This window comes from Fundulus heteroclitus, unplaced genomic scaffold (genome assembly GCF_011125445.2).
Source record: "Fundulus heteroclitus isolate FHET01 unplaced genomic scaffold, MU-UCD_Fhet_4.1 scaffold_532, whole genome shotgun sequence".
Lineage (NCBI taxonomy): Eukaryota > Metazoa > Chordata > Actinopteri > Cyprinodontiformes > Fundulidae > Fundulus > Fundulus heteroclitus.
In genome coordinates, this window is record NW_023396959.1 from 62,550 (window position 1) to 78,278 (window position 15,729).

The window sequence follows — 15,729 nt, forward strand, 5'->3', positions numbered from 1 at the left end:
AATGCAAGCAAAGCTTGGTTGGAGGTCTTTTTGTGTGAAGGACTGCATAGTTGCATGTTGTATGTAGCATGGAGATCAGATCAGACCAGTCTGATGTCCAGTCAAACAAAATCATACCATGCACATCAAAGCAGGTAGTGATAATTGTGGCAATGTGGGCAAGTGCTGTGTCCGGCTGAAAAATCCAATCAGTATCTCCACTTCCCTGTCAGAGGGAAGCATTGAGTGCCATAAAATGTTCCAGTAGACGGCTGCGCTGACTTGGATTAATAAAACCCAGCTGACCAACACTGATGGCATGGCCCCCCCAAATCATTACCGAGTGTGCTAGCTCTACCCGGGACCACCAGCAGCTTGGTGTCTCTGCCTCTCCACTCTTCTGCAGGACTCTGAATCCATGATTTTCAAATGAAACGCAAAATTTACTGTCCTTTGAAAAAAAGACTTTGGCCCTCTGAGCAACAGTCCAGTCCTTTTTCCCCTAAACCATGGCAAGAAACTTCTAACATACCATATTTGGAAGTTCTGAATCTGTTAATCTCACAAAACCTTCATACAGGAAAAGCCCACGCCTAAAAAGTACAGATCAACCCCTTTTAATATATCCTTTGCAAATATGCGCATAAAAGGCGACAGGTGAAAAGGTAAAGGGAAATGAGTGCCAGGCTGCAGCAGAAGTGGAGGTGGAGAGAGTAGTGGCTTGATACATATCTTTTGGTCTACAGACAGTACTCAATCCCACCTAGTGGTGAAATTGCTCCTTTAAAGTTAAGCTGCTGTCACCCTGTTTCTTTTGTTGCACTTATCCTTCTGAATCACTCTGGATACAAGATCTGGAACTCACAGTGTTAAACCATTTGGCTGGGTATGTTAGCTACGATTCCACCCATTCATTTTATCCTATCTTTTATATTTAAGGGTTACACATCAATGCTCAATCGCTATGCTCAAGTGGTCAAATAATTATTAGCTAAATTGATCAGACAGTAAGGCGAGCTCTCAGTTTCATTCTGGTTTCAAGCATCCAGCATGTTGGGGTGAGCGAAGCATAATCAGTGACAACCTAGCATAGCATGAGGTGTTACTCTGTCATTTCTGCAACAATTGACTCACAGTTGCTTTGATCCTGCAGCAGTGGAGCAGATACATGTATATATAGTGTTTAAGCCTAGTTTGTGTGGTGAACAAACAGTGTGCACAACAGTATTTAGAGTAAGCAAAGGCAATGCTGGAATGTTACTATCCTAGTGACTCAAGTCTTGCTTTGTCATTGAACAAAAGGCAGAAATGCATTGCATGTGGGTATAACAGTGAACAAAAAGCTAAAGATTTTTAAATATCAGTTCCGTGTGTGCAAACCAAAAGGAAGAAAAAACATGATACTAAACTGTCTCTGTCTCTTTAAGTGGCCAAGGTTTGGGATGGTGAGTGTAACCTCAAGCGCATCAAATCCCAATTTGCATGTGCTCAATACGTTTTTTCTGCCTTTACAGCAGTTACTTTAAATGAATCTTTTAAAGATAAGAAACCGATGGCCTTGAGAAAACAGCGGCGGGGTGTACGCTCTGCCATTCCAATCAACAAAGCAAACACAGCCAGCGTTGTGAGTGACAGACTGGTGACAACTGCTCTTACAGTGTGTGTATCTGACACACAGAGATAAAAAGCAGGGAATGCTGTCGCTCATTAAAGCCTCGCATGTGATGTGTTGGCCTGTGTGCACAGTTGTGTCCAATGTATGTTTGCACTGTAAGTGTACGCTTACATGCAAATTAACAGTCTCCTTGAGTAAACCTGGGGATAATGCGTATGTGCAGTGTGTGGGAGGACACAATGGTGCAGTATCAGTCTCATTTGATTACTTGGAGGTAGAGGCAGTGACGCACTTTATGTCAAAAAAAAAAAAAAATCAAACTGAACCTAGAAAAGTGTCTGTTTTTAAAAAAAAACATAAAATCCACCAGATGTCGCAGTATAAAATATGAATGCTGAAATAAAAACACAAAAACTGGCACCAACAATCCAGCTAGATAAGTAAAAAAACAAAACAATAATTTCTCATGGGAGCACGTTATTAGAACATTAATTGACATTAATTGACATCATTGACATGATTATATAAGGATAAAGCTGTGTACACTTTCTGGCTGACAGATCAGGAAAACAGAAAGCTAAAGCACGATCCTGTCACTGCAGCTCCTAAAGGCAAAAAAAAGGAACATTAACCCTCTATTAGCATCCAAACTATAATTTTGCTAACATTGTGACACTTTTGTCTTAATGAAACAAAAAAACAAAAAAAAACAAAGTAATGATGAAAAAGTTATCTGTTAACACATTTATAAGGCTACAAATTAACAAGGACAGCCCAGCACTGTTCTGTCCTCTGGTAGTGATCTGTTTTCTCTCAGCGCAGGACCTAATTCAGTTGTCCTATTTCAGAGGATGCATATGTTTTTCCCACATTAGATCATCATCCCCTTCTGACAAGTAACGTTCTGACAGGTACCGGTACAGTGCTTGTAATACGTCTACATACACTCAACATAGGCACATGTCATTATTTTGGACCTTTAGTGATGCATATGAACCGTATCATGCAAAGTAAACTTTATTGGACTTTTACTACGTTATAAGGCTGCCATCGTCTATGGCAGGGATCACCAACATGGAATGGGAACCGAGTACAAGTTGAGGACCACATGTGGTGCCCATGAGCCTGGTAAAAAAAACAAAAACAACACAATCCACCACCAAAACTTTATTTTATTCCGCTACTCTTCTTGTTTATTCATATTTGCATTTATATAGATTTAAAGATGACAATATTGATAGCAATGCATGAAAAATGTATTTATTTTACATAAAGTTAAGGTGAACTTTGGCTCTTCTAGTTCAAAGGGCAGCACAGGTAGCCCTTCATATGACACAACACCAATGAAGTAGCTCTCAGTTTCAAAAAGGTTGGTGACCCCTGGTCAGCATGTTTGAGGTTTAGTTTGCACATACTTATATACAATATTTGACATATAATCAAACATTTGCTGCAGCGTTTTGATCTGGTATCGATATGAGAAATTCTACAGTGAATTCATACCTATCCACACTATTCCTGTTTCTAAATATTATTCTTGCAGTTTTCTGTATTATGAGTGAACAGTTGTAGTGGATCCTTTAAGCCTCACTATCCTGCCCATGGAGAGGGTATACAGTAACATTTTTGTCAGCACTAAATGTGGCAGGGGCAAACACTAGGTCCCAACATGTGTTTGTTGAGGTTATCGGTATGACTGCTGTATAGAAAAAGGGTACATTTGCCCTTTTGGGATTAAATAACCTGCTACAGAAGCATGCAACATGACCAACCAGGGATGTATGTCAGGATCCTATTTGTGGACTTCACCTCAGCCTTCAATACTAACAACCAAGACATCCTAACCAGAAGCTCACCCAGCTCATGGTTCTGGACCACCAGCATCCAGACGGACCGGCAGCAGCAGGTGAGACTGGGGAGCATCCTCTCCTCCTCAGCAACCCTGAGTCCTTTTCTCTCTGTACGCAACCAGCTGCACCTCAGCGGACCCGTTTGTAAAGCTTCTGAAGTTGGAGGACGACACCGTTGTGACTGGTCTGTTCCAGGATGCCGATGAGTCTCCATACAGGCAGGACTCCCCCCACACTGGCTCCCCTCACCGTCCCCAACTAAACTGTCTGTACTGAGGATCACTTCCGGCTACCGGGAACCACCTTTGTCGGGATCTGAGCTGGTCCTCACACAGACGCTGCTCGGAAAGAAAGCCCGCCAGAGACTGTACTTTCTGCGGCAGCTCGAGAAGTTTTCTGCACATCCATCACTGTGTGGTCCAGCTCGTCCACAAAACAGGACAAGACCAAACTGCAGCAAACATTCAGGTCTGCAGAGACGGGTCTAGAGTGAAGAAAAGTTCAGCTAACACCTCCTCAAACTCCACACATCCTGAATTCAAACCGTTTTGATTGTTACCTTCAGGTTGTCGCTATAGAGCACTATTTACTAAAACCAGACACCAGAGGCAGTTTCTTCCCCCGGGCTGTCTCCCTGATGAACACTTAACAGTGGGTGTACCCAGACTGACACCATGCTTATTTGCACCTATTTAATAGTCTTTTGTTTAAAATGTATGCATTCGAATTCACATGAAAATATTGTGAGAGCAAAGTGGAAAACAAAGTCAAGTTATGAAGAAACTTGCCGATTAAACTGACTGTGATGTCCAGAAGAAATAGAAATTGTGAACTATTCCCCCTCTTGGCTTGTGGTTGGATCTGTGGGAAAAGGACATGTGTAACAAGCTCCACCCCTGGGGCTGTTTTTTACCCCGCGAAGTGTCGATGTAAATGCACACGGGCATATGCATGAAAGTGACTCAAAGGCCCGTTTCCTCTCGTGTGCATTACAATCAGTCACTCTGACAGAGGGGGAAAAAAAGGGATTACTGTGGCACACGCAGCTGGAGGTCTCTCCGGGGGGTGTCCATGAAACGCACAAACACAAACACACACATATAAAAAAGGAGAAGAAGAAGAAGAAGAAGAAAAAAAAAACAACGCTCCGTTTCCGACTGCTGCGGGCCTGCGCCTGCTTTGATGATGCGAGGGAGGTGTCACAGCATGGGGGGCGCCATTAGAGTCAGGGACAGACGGGCAAAAGGAGACGACTCATTGGTCCGGACTGACAACTTTCTGCTTATTCCCTTCCCTGTAACCAAATTACAACCATCTTAGTTAGAACTTGTTTTTTTTTATCTGCATGGTTCAACATGAGAACATGTATGTGCATATCCCGCATCGTTTCACGCACCCGAGTGTAGATGTGTGTGTGTGTGTGTGTGTGTGTGTTTGTGCTCAGCGCTTATCCAATTATTTTTGAATTTCATCTAAGGCAAACGTCTGTTGCTTGCCATCTGCAGAAGACGAGGGTGGGGAACATTAAAGGAGGAGATCAGCCATAGCATCTTCACACGGCATGCAAACAGGAAGGGACGTTTAATCTTATACACCTAATTTTACACTCCCTGTCCTGCATTACAGAAAAAAAAAGTGTTTGGGCACAGTCTCCATGACCACGAAGAAAACAGTCGCACAAGATTTGGAGATGCAATAAAAAAAGTTTTGGAGATGCAATAAAAAAAAGAAAAAAAAAAAGTATAGGACAGACTCATCTGTGCAACAGAAAGCACGAAACAAACAAAAACACAGCAAAAGATGTCTTGCAGGGCTTAGGTGACGAATGATTTCTAAATGACTGACTGAGGAATGAGGGGAGTCATTAATTATTTCGCTGCCTCAAGTGGTTGAAGAACATCTGCATCTAAACCATGAATTCCTGTCCAGGGAAACAGAGCAGCATCACGCTGGGATAAGATCTAACAATTAGTCTAGATGATTTATATCACCGAATGATTCTTCAAACAGGAAAATAATTAAATGTTACCGAGTAAATAGAAACAAAATAATGGATGACGTACATACAAGAGCATCGTCACCAACTTTAACTAGTCCTCCTGGCCTCTGCTGCTTTGTTAATAAACTTCCACGTCAAACAAAGTCAGAGGAAGAACGCAGCTAGCGGAGAAAGCGATGCACTTGCTACGGTTGAGATGAATGATATCTTGCCATGGTGAGACCAAAACTTTACAAGTTTGAGACCCAGAAGAGTAGATTGAAGGTCTGTTTCTACGCCCACCTAACGACAGGATGAACCAACGCACACGTTTAGAAAGTGTTGCCAGGCAGAAAAAAGAGGACTTAAATTTAAACATACAGAACAAACACGATGCACTGCAGAAGTCTTCAAACCTCTTGATGGTTTCACAATATATAAACTTCTACGTATGTTTTAAGGAACTTGCAAATAATCATGCCAAAGTCAAAAAATGGGAAGATGGTTTAAAAAAATGCTACAAACAAAAGTTTAGAGCGAGACAAGGCTTTGTAGAACCACATGTTGCCTTCAAGTGTTTGGAAGTACATCTCTAGCAGCTTTGTACATCTATAAAGTACTTTTTTTTTCTTTTTTTTACCAATTCTTCTTTTTGCCCGTTTTTTTAAAAGATAGCTGAAGCTCGGTCAGACTGGACAGAAAGCATCCGCGAAGATCAATTCAGTCTTCTTAAGTCTGGACTTTGAGTATCGAGTATCTTTCTGATCTGAAACTGGCTGAATACAAGCGCATGCCACACTTTTTAAATTTTTCTTTGTAAAAAGTGGTTCAAACCTATGTGTCATTTCAGCTTTTAACTTTTTGCTCTCTCTCTCTTTTTCTTCATAGTAGGTACACCTGGTCTGGCGTTCTGTTAACTGTGACATCACCCAGAGAAGACGGATCACCCGCTACTACCATCTAATGTAGAACAGATTACTGGATCAATGTGTGCTTCTGTGCTTTTTTGTCTCTCTTGTTGTGTCTCTGCTCTGTCTTCCGTAACCCCAGTCGGTCGAGGCAGATGACCGTTCATACTGAGCCCGGTTCTGCCGGAGGTTTTCCTTCCCGTTAATGGAGAGTTTTTCTTCCCACTGTCGCTTCATGCTTGCTCAGTATGAGGGATTGCTGCAAAGCCATGCACAATGCAGACAACTCTCCCTGTGGCTCTACGCCTCTCCAGGAGTGAATGCTGCTTGTCGGGACTTTGATGCAATCAACTGGTTTCCTTATATAGGACATTTTTGACCAATCTGTATAATCTGATTGAACTTGACTTTGTAAAGTGCCTTGAGATGACATGTTTCATGATTTGGCTCTATATAAATAAAATTGAATTGAATTGAATTTAATTGAATATGTAGCTCGTTGTTGTAATTAGACAAAATCTGGAAAAAAATACTTTTACAAGGCAATGTGACAGAAATGGGCCTTTGTATTCTTGAGTAAAAATCGTGAAAACACATTAGAAGAGCCCTGTCCTCCAAGCAGACAGGCGAGGAGACGCCATCCATGCTGCCCACCACGGCAGAACATCACCATAGTCCGTGCACACATGCTTTGCTTTTGAGACGTCTTTAACAGATGATGTTTCAATTTGCATATGCACATACTAAAGCGGATTTGTCACAGTGAGATAGCGGAAGCTATCAAAAAATACTCCTGATATTCTCATGCTAATCTAACAGATCACACAGCTGTGGCCAGATTCAAGAAAGAAATACCTTTCTCCTTGAGAGAAAAAAAAAAGAAAAGAAGAAACACCTGCAGGAGAATGTGGCAAAAGGAAGGAGGAAAAGAAATGGACGAAAATGAAAAAAAAAAGAAAAAAAGTAGAAAGCAAGAAAGAAAGAAAATGGCAAAACAAGGAGAGGAGAGGAAAATGACTTGTTCATACCTGACTGCTTTTGTAATATAAAATCCAATTTGGAGAGAAATAGACGTGAGCTGTGCGGGGGTGGCGGGTTGGAGGATGAGATAAGGTGGGCAGTTTTTTCCCCCTGCCGTAGCCTTGTCCCATCTCACACGGCGCACGGCTGTGTACACACACACACACACGCGCGCGCACGCGTCGCCCAGCAAACCCACGCACATGTAGTCCGCCATCAGCTCGCCAAACACTAAATAATGAACAATAAGGAGGCTGTCCCAGCATGATAAGTTACTGCCCCAGCCTTCCCATTAGTGCCACCCGCAGGAATTAATGGTAATTATGTCACGTCCCTTTACCGCGCTTTTATTGAATTCTTATCTGCGAGAAGACGAAGAAAGCTGCCGTCAGGGGCGCGGGGGGGGGGGGGGGGGGGAGGAAGTGCGTGAAGAGAGATACGGCGCTGACAAAGTCAAACCCAAATAAGAATATTTCATATTTAATTATTTCATTTTCGAGAAGAAAAGTTGCGATATGGAGCGGCAAAATAGTGCAAGTTCAATGAGCAATCAGAAGTCTGAAGCCAAAGAGTTGTGACAAAGGCTGATAAAGGTTGAAGGCCTCTTTATTCCTCTCAGAGAGGTGCATAATTTACCGCGCTCTCTGACAACGCACCTAGATATGGCAGAGAACCCAAAAAAAGTTTTTCACATATAGTTTAACCCGTTCACTACAGAGGCAAGTGCGCCATATAATAATAAAAAAAAGAAACTTTTTACAATTAAATTGTGTGACTATATAACAAATATAAACTCATTCTGGGGTAGTATATTTGCAAAAAACTGTTTAGAAGTTTCCATCATGATAGGGTATCTTAATTAGCTTAAAAACATTAAAACGGTGCCAAGAAACTTCACCATTATGCCACCATGGACAGCTTGTTCTGCTGGCATATGGCACGTTGGTACCATGGATTAATGCTGCTCAAGCCAAATTCTGACAACCATCTGCACTCTTATCAGATATGGATTATTTTATTTCACTTTTTTTAAACATACAATTTTTCTTGCAATCTAGTGTATGCCCCTTGCAGACACGTTTTTATCTTAGCCTACAGGAGCAGATCACAGATGGGTCAGCAGCCCATCATCCTTAGGGTATTACTCATCATGATTTTTAAGTAGTTTTCAAGATTTCCCTCTTTTCTGTCAACTCTCACAAAAGCCGCAGGTCCTGCATTAGTTTGAGCCTCACTTCAAATTAAGGATAAAAAGAATAAAGGCCATTGAGTTGCTGCAACAATTTAGGAAGACCTTATTGGATTTTTTTTTTTTTTTTTTGTAATTATACCTTCCAGAATGACAGAGATCCTTAGATCTGATAAGGTTTATATTTTTGCAGTTGGTGTCTACCTCCCCAGTAAAAAAACAAACCAACATAAACAGATCCTCTGTCTGCATAAACAGACAGAGGAAGCCAGAACTGTGTCTTGTGTGAAAAGGGTCAGACTTTTTAACTCTCTGACAGACATCACAGTTTGTTCTTATTTAACTTTTAGAAAAATCTATAAATGTTCAACAAACAGATTAAAATGAATTAATTTAATAATCACACCAACAGCACAGCATAAGGGATGAATAAAATAAATAGCACAGGTTGGGGATAAATGCAGAAGAGATTAATGATGCATTAGGTGATGAGTCAGCATTGAGTACGACTCCTGCTTGGTGGATACAGTCAAACACAAGCAGAACTAAGGAAAATAGATGTTTGCATGCATATATGTGTGTTTAAAGGGCTGTTTGACAACTCCAGTGAGAAGGTAATGAACGTTTTGTTTTTTTTGTGATTTTTTTTTTTAAATGTAATGAGGAGCAGGTGAGAGGTTTTGCAGCAGACACACTATATGTAGAGATGAGGAAAGACCTCTATCCACATTCCCGTGCTGTTATTATCTGAAAATATCCACCAGAAAACTATAAATAATGTATAGATGTAATCCTTAACGGCGGTTAAAGTGAATGTCTGTGTCATTATCTCTTACAAATATAAAAAAAAAACATGCAGGAAAGGCTGGATTTTCCTGCCTGCTGTCATTAACCGTATAAAGCCTTTCTGTCTGAGTCAAAGGGGAACGTAAAGGACTGTGAAAGCATAAAATTGTTTGCATTTAATAAGTCAAACTATTGTTGTTAGAAATACTGAGTTTGCTGCAGAAGGAGTAAGCAACAACATACGCCTAGGCTGGTGTTACTGTGCCAGACATAAACAGGGAAAGTATTGCATAGGTTAGCGTCATGAATATTAGATTCAGTGCATAATTTAAGTGCCTTAACAAATCGGCGTATATGTACTCACTGGACGCCTGAGGCAGGTTGGTGAAGAAGGTCTTGAGGCGACCAGCGAGCCACTCCATGCTCTCCTGAAGGTTAGCCAGAGCCTTGAGGTCGCTGACGTCGCGCAGGATCTCGTTCTGGGGGATTAACTTATCTCCCAGGTTTCCTGTCAGCACCTCTGACTCCTTAGCGAAAGCAGCGCTGAAACGAGACAATTACAGTTCCTCACCAACTGTTCCTGAATATGTTAAATATACAGCCACTGTAAGAGAATGTTTATGTGAGCAAAGACGGGTGCAGGGAATGTAACAGGAGTAAATAAGCTGGCGTATCATTGTCCTTCCATTTTCCAATTAAACACTACCTTGTGTTGAACTGTCACATAAAGTCTCAAGAACATTTATGAAAGTATGTGGTTGGAATGTGACAAACTGTAAAAGTGTTCAAGGTGCATGAATGCTTTTACAAGGCATACGAAAGACCTTAGATATTAATCAAAAACTATTTTGAAAAAGATCTGCTTCAAAACTCTGTCGTATATATGAGTTAACATGGGTCAGAGCTCTCAGGTATCAAATACGTATTCTCTGGCTAACAGCATATTCATTTCTAGTCTAAATGCTTTAAAAGACAGCAGTTTGTTAAAGTTAAAACATGAAAGTGTAATGAAATAAAGGTAAGCGCATGTATCCTTCACACAGTACAATTTCTAATAATCTTAAACCCATTTGGTCAGGGATGTAGCAGTGAACTATTGCCTTGATCTTAGCAGTGATTCACTGGCAAAAATGGTAGTGAGTGAATGAGTAGACGGATAAATAAGATGGCACCAGGGTAGAATGTATATTCAAATGAAGTAGGTATTTTTCAAATCATGAATCTTTGGGGGTAAAAAAGCAAAACAGAAAACTGAGAAAAAAATTATAATTTTTTTTGTGTCCTGTCTGGCAATGTGGCATTAGGAATTGTTGTCTTAATGCCAAAAACAGCTCAACAGATTTTAGTTTCACATACCGCTTTTGCCATAGTGTTTCGCTTGATTTATGCATGCAAGTAGCTTTATTATAATTTATGCAGAGAATATTTCATGTTATATGGACACTAAAACAAGAAGGCAGAAGAGAAAAAAAAGGAGAAAAGGTGAAAAATAGAGAAGAGAAAAGGGGGAGAATGATACAACATCCTCAGTCTGCTTCTTCACCTGCAAAGAGAGATGTAAAGATAACAGCACATCCAGCCGATAAAGTATTACAGATACAATCAATTGACGCCTTGGTATCATCACTGAAGTATTAATTAATACGACATGTATAAAGTGACAGCTGAAGATAATAATAGGGGTTTTCTGTATGGAAGTGAGTCTGTAAGTACCTGGAACCAAGCACCTGTAGGTGTTTGTGAGAGTGCACTTGTGTATGTGAGGTTTATCCATGAGAAAAATGCTCAGTAGTGGTTGTGAGGAGCCAAAGACCCCCCCCCCCCCCCAGGAACATTTACAAGACAGCAAAACAAAGATGTACAAAGTGATGAAAATAAAAGACGCATTTTACTTGAAATCACTTGTGGTTGAAGAATGACTGTGAACAAAAAAAAAAAGACAGATGGTGAGAATCGGGAGAGTTAGGTAACCATGGTACCACAAACTCAAGACATATGGACTGGCCTCCAGAGTCATCAGGATGTCCACAAATTCAAGATCCTCCGAATGACAGATGGGTTAAAAAGAAGACAGAAACACGACTAACAGGCAGGCGTATTTAGCTGATTAACTGGGCTTTAATAAAGCACTGGGCTGAGAGCGGGGCAGCGGTTAATCCACCGTTTCACCGCGATGAAAGCGTCTCAAATCAGACAGCCGGTTGGTCTTTTTCGTGCTATCTCTGAGCTGCTCTGTATGTTTGTGTCTAAAAATAAAATAAAAAGCAAGAGAGAGAGAGAGAGAGGGACGGAAGCAGGGTGCACACAACAGATTGACTTTCTCTGCCAAATGATCAAATTATTTACTTTACCATTCCCCTACAAGCCTCGGTGTTCCCTGCAGAGGACGCACATTCAAAGGCTACTTTGATAAGACTCAAACCACTTTTCTGTTCCTCACTGACTCTCCTTATTTTTCAGGTTTTGTCATTCTACTTCACTTTCTTCAAATACAGGGTGCCTCAAAGAGCAATTGTGACTCTTTTCATAGGCATTATCGCAGATTAAAAGGAAAACAGAGGTTTGCATAAGTTCTCTGCAGACGAGTCCTAATAACTTCTTTCCTCCTGACAGTGTTTAGTGCATACCGTGTAAAGTCCTCTTCGTCTTCCCTCTTCTGTCGCGTCTGTCTGGGCAGCGTCATGTTTGCCCAGTTTGGAAGGGACTGGAGGAGACGGGTGATGTCCTCATCTTTAGCCCAGGAGGCGCTGATCGTCAGCTTTTCCTCACACTGGACTATAGCCCTGAGGGGACACAGGTGGAGCCACATAAACTAAGACATCTTAAGATTCAACAGTTTTAATGAGAAAACTCAGAAAGCTTCAAAAATAATTAATTACCCTTGAAATTCTCCAACTTTTCTGAAAATTCTTCTAAATCATGTACAGAATTGGTGCATTTATACTTGATCTTATTTAATAATTAGATGAACATAAAGTCAAAACTACGATGGAAAGGTATAATTTAAAGCATATCGTTTTGATTGAACGGCCTAGTCAAAGTCTAGACCTAAATTCAATTGGGAATCTGGAGCAAGATTTAAAAATTTGAGGTCATCTATCTCTTCATCCAATCTGACTCAGTTTAAGATCAGCAATGTCTCAAAAAAAGAAAATTCACCACTGTAACACGTGGTGATAATAAAGATTCTTTATTGCAAAGAACAACATGCAAAAATTACCCCAAAAGAAGTAAATCCGGTACATTCCCCAAAAAGGGTTGAGCTTTAATAGTAAAACTGGGTCTACTAAGGCCGGATAACTCAATTCAAATACACCCTAAATAGTTTTTTAGATTTATTTTGTATAGAAAAGTTAAAATGTTGGTCTATCAATAAAAATCCAAGGACATAGATCTAATAAGCTTCAAGGTTTTGAATACTTTCGTAAGGCAGTTAAAATAGTAAACTGCACACTAGATCAAAGTGCATAAAAATACAAATAGCAATTTAGACAGTCTGCAGACCTGGTCTTCATTGCTCAGGGGCCCCAACAAGACCTAGAATGACCTGTGACCCTGACCACATGGGCTCCCAACAAGTTATTTCTTCTGTGTCTAGTGCAGTTTATTAATCTTTTTCTCCCACCATATTTTCTGGGCTTTTCTTTACCTAGAAAGGTGTTTGTTGATCCCAGGGGAGCACATAGGAAGAGTATTTCAAAGCAAACATTTGTTTCTTTACCTATAGGCTGTGTTGCAGATTTCCTTGTAATCCTTGAGTTTGTCACAGACCATCTCCAGGAACTGGTTGGAGTAGGCACTCAGATCCTGCATCAGGCTCATGAGGTCCTGGATGGACTTTTCCACAACCACGGTGCTCTAAATGCAGAGAGAAAAGTGAATAGATATTAGCAGGAGGCATGCTTACTATGTGCTTTTCCTTTAAACAGGGAAAGCAACACACTTGTCATTTCGAAATCATATTTGTCTTTGAAAAGCTGGTCAAAAACTAAGGTCAGGCTGTAAAAAAAAACAAGAACAATAGAACAGATTGGATGGGTGGATGAATGAATGAGTGAACGGACAGATGGATGTATTGAGTAGAAGGACAGAGATGAATTGATCAATGGATGGATGGATGGATAGATGATTACATTGTTGAACGGGGAGATGGACAAAAACACAAAAAGAGTTGGGGGAACTACCAGACAGATGAACAGATATATGGGTGGATGAATAGATGGATAGGTTGATGGACAGATGAATGCACAACCAGATAGACAGAGGGTCTTTATTGTTTATGATAATACAGCAAAGATGAGCAGAGAAGCCACAACTTAATGCATTTGACACTTCTCCCTCAGACCATCATACAGGTTTGTAGCTGAAATAACATCTCATAAGCTAGTTTAATTCACGTGACTGAGGGATTGTGTCAGCTAATTTTACACACTGATCCACACCTGGAAAACTCTTTAAGTTTTGACCCCTCCAGGCAGATGAACAAACTAATACATGCAGAAAGGAAAAACATGGACTAGATTTTATGGTAGTGTCGGGTCGGATCAAGTCTGCTGTAACGGCAACGCGACAAGAAGTCCTCCAACTTCTGTGCATGTCACCTGCGGCCGGAAAGATGACTAGTGCTGGACAACTTGTCAGAAGTCCTAATGCTGCTAGACGAATGGATGATTCTTTGTGGGTAAGCGAATCGGTGTGTGTGCACCTATCTGTTCGGTTTGAACTTCTGTGCCGTGTGATTTCGGAGTATCAAAGTGATGCGTGCGTGTGTGTGTGTGTGTGTGTGTGTGTGTGTGTGTGTGTGCATCCGCATTTTTCACGATGCACCCATCACCAGAAGCCACGGCAGAGCGGTGACAGCAGCCATTACAGATTAGCCACTCCTGCGTGACTAATAGCTGGCCCAGGAACAGGAAAGCAGCTTCATATACCCACACACACACACACACACACACACACGCACACACACACACTCATGCAAGCACAGAGAGGGGGCCAAACCTTTCAAAACACACACCTTCGAGCAACTCAAAAGCTGTTAAATAAGATAACAAGTCAGAATCATCCAGTTTGCCTATTCCACACACTTAGCCAATCTATGTTATATCTCTAATGATAATAATTACTCACTATAACTGTTGAGATCGGCAACAGGCCTCTCTGCAAATGGCAGTCACTGTAATGGCAGAAGTGCCACCTCTCTATAGACGGGAAAGACTTTTCTTCAGCTCACTACTTCGCCTATGATCATTTAACGTGGACTTCCTCCGATTGTACAGAAAATGGAAAACTTCATAGTTTAGTCAAATTAAATGGAAATTACCTTTAGGAGATAGACAGTAAAAAGTCTGACAAATGCAGAATAGAAGCACATGACCTAAACCAGACTTATCCTTTATTCCCAATTATAAAGGGTGATGAATGGGAAAATATGTAGTCAGTGTAATGTCAACAACATTAAAATGTAAAGAGAGGAGAAGTAGCATACAAGGATTTGGGGCAGTGTAATATTTAATTATGTTAAAAAAAAAGAAGCTCATATTTAGTTTGGAGATAGACTTTTCAGGGTTTTCTCAGTCGGGACCAATTTCCGATTGTTTGGGATGTCGGACCAGCTGATTTCAATTCGAAATGTGACAAGAACACAAATTAGTTAAAAAAAAATGTTTAAATCTGCGGTTTCTTTATAAAGGTAGTAGTTTAGAACTGAAGTAATGGTCCAAAAATAAAAAGGGACCCCTGGCGTGACAAAATAATATTAATATTAATAGCCCGTCTCCGTTTCTGTGTCTCCTTCATTCATTTTGTCACAAGCAGACGACAATGCGCACACACAAACAGCAGCTGCTCCACTGAGAAATGTAATGATCCATAGCACCGCGCATATCCACAGAGCGCTAACCGTGGCCTCGTCTCTCTGCCTGTAGAGCAGCCTTTACTGTCCATGCCTGACTCCCGGTCAGCCTGCCAGGGTGGGAAGAATCACACACACCCTGCAGGGGAGCTTGCTGCTAGGGTAGTTAATGCCCCCGGCAAATAAAAAAGTTGGGAGGCAGAAATCTCATTCTGTTGCAGAAAAGCAATTGCTGCCTCCCAACAGAACACAACTGTGAATAGAATCCAATAGAATAGACTATGGTGTCCAGAACAAACCATCCAGGAATACGATTCATGAAGATGTACAATGCAACTAACGGCTGTGCATTGATAAGAAGCCAACATGTGGATTAATGTGTAAAAGAAATGCACAGGAAAAACTGGCAGGAAACTTGGACGATTTCTGCTTAATAATCCCTGACAGGTTACTGGCCAGTCAGAAACTTAAACATAAGATAAAATGTAACCATCACACCCAAGACAGCAATGTTCTTCATGTGGATGCTGTTACTGAGTGAAGAAGACCC

At 41.0% G+C, this 15,729-nt stretch overlaps 1 protein-coding gene across 1 annotated transcript in view; it reads right to left on the reverse strand.

The window, feature by feature from the left end:
* LOC118556334 (exocyst complex component 4-like) overlaps positions 1-13,177 on the reverse strand; it is a gene marked incomplete at its 5' end in the record, with an annotated part of 36,558 nt that extends 23,381 nt beyond the window's left edge. Inside the window, 3 exon segments of the mRNA XM_036132735.1 lie at positions 9,690-9,868; positions 11,953-12,108; positions 13,047-13,177. Coding sequence (XP_035988628.1) covers positions 9,690-9,868; positions 11,953-12,108; positions 13,047-13,177 — 466 coding nt within the window.
* Between the last annotated feature and the right edge of the window lie 2,552 nt (positions 13,178-15,729).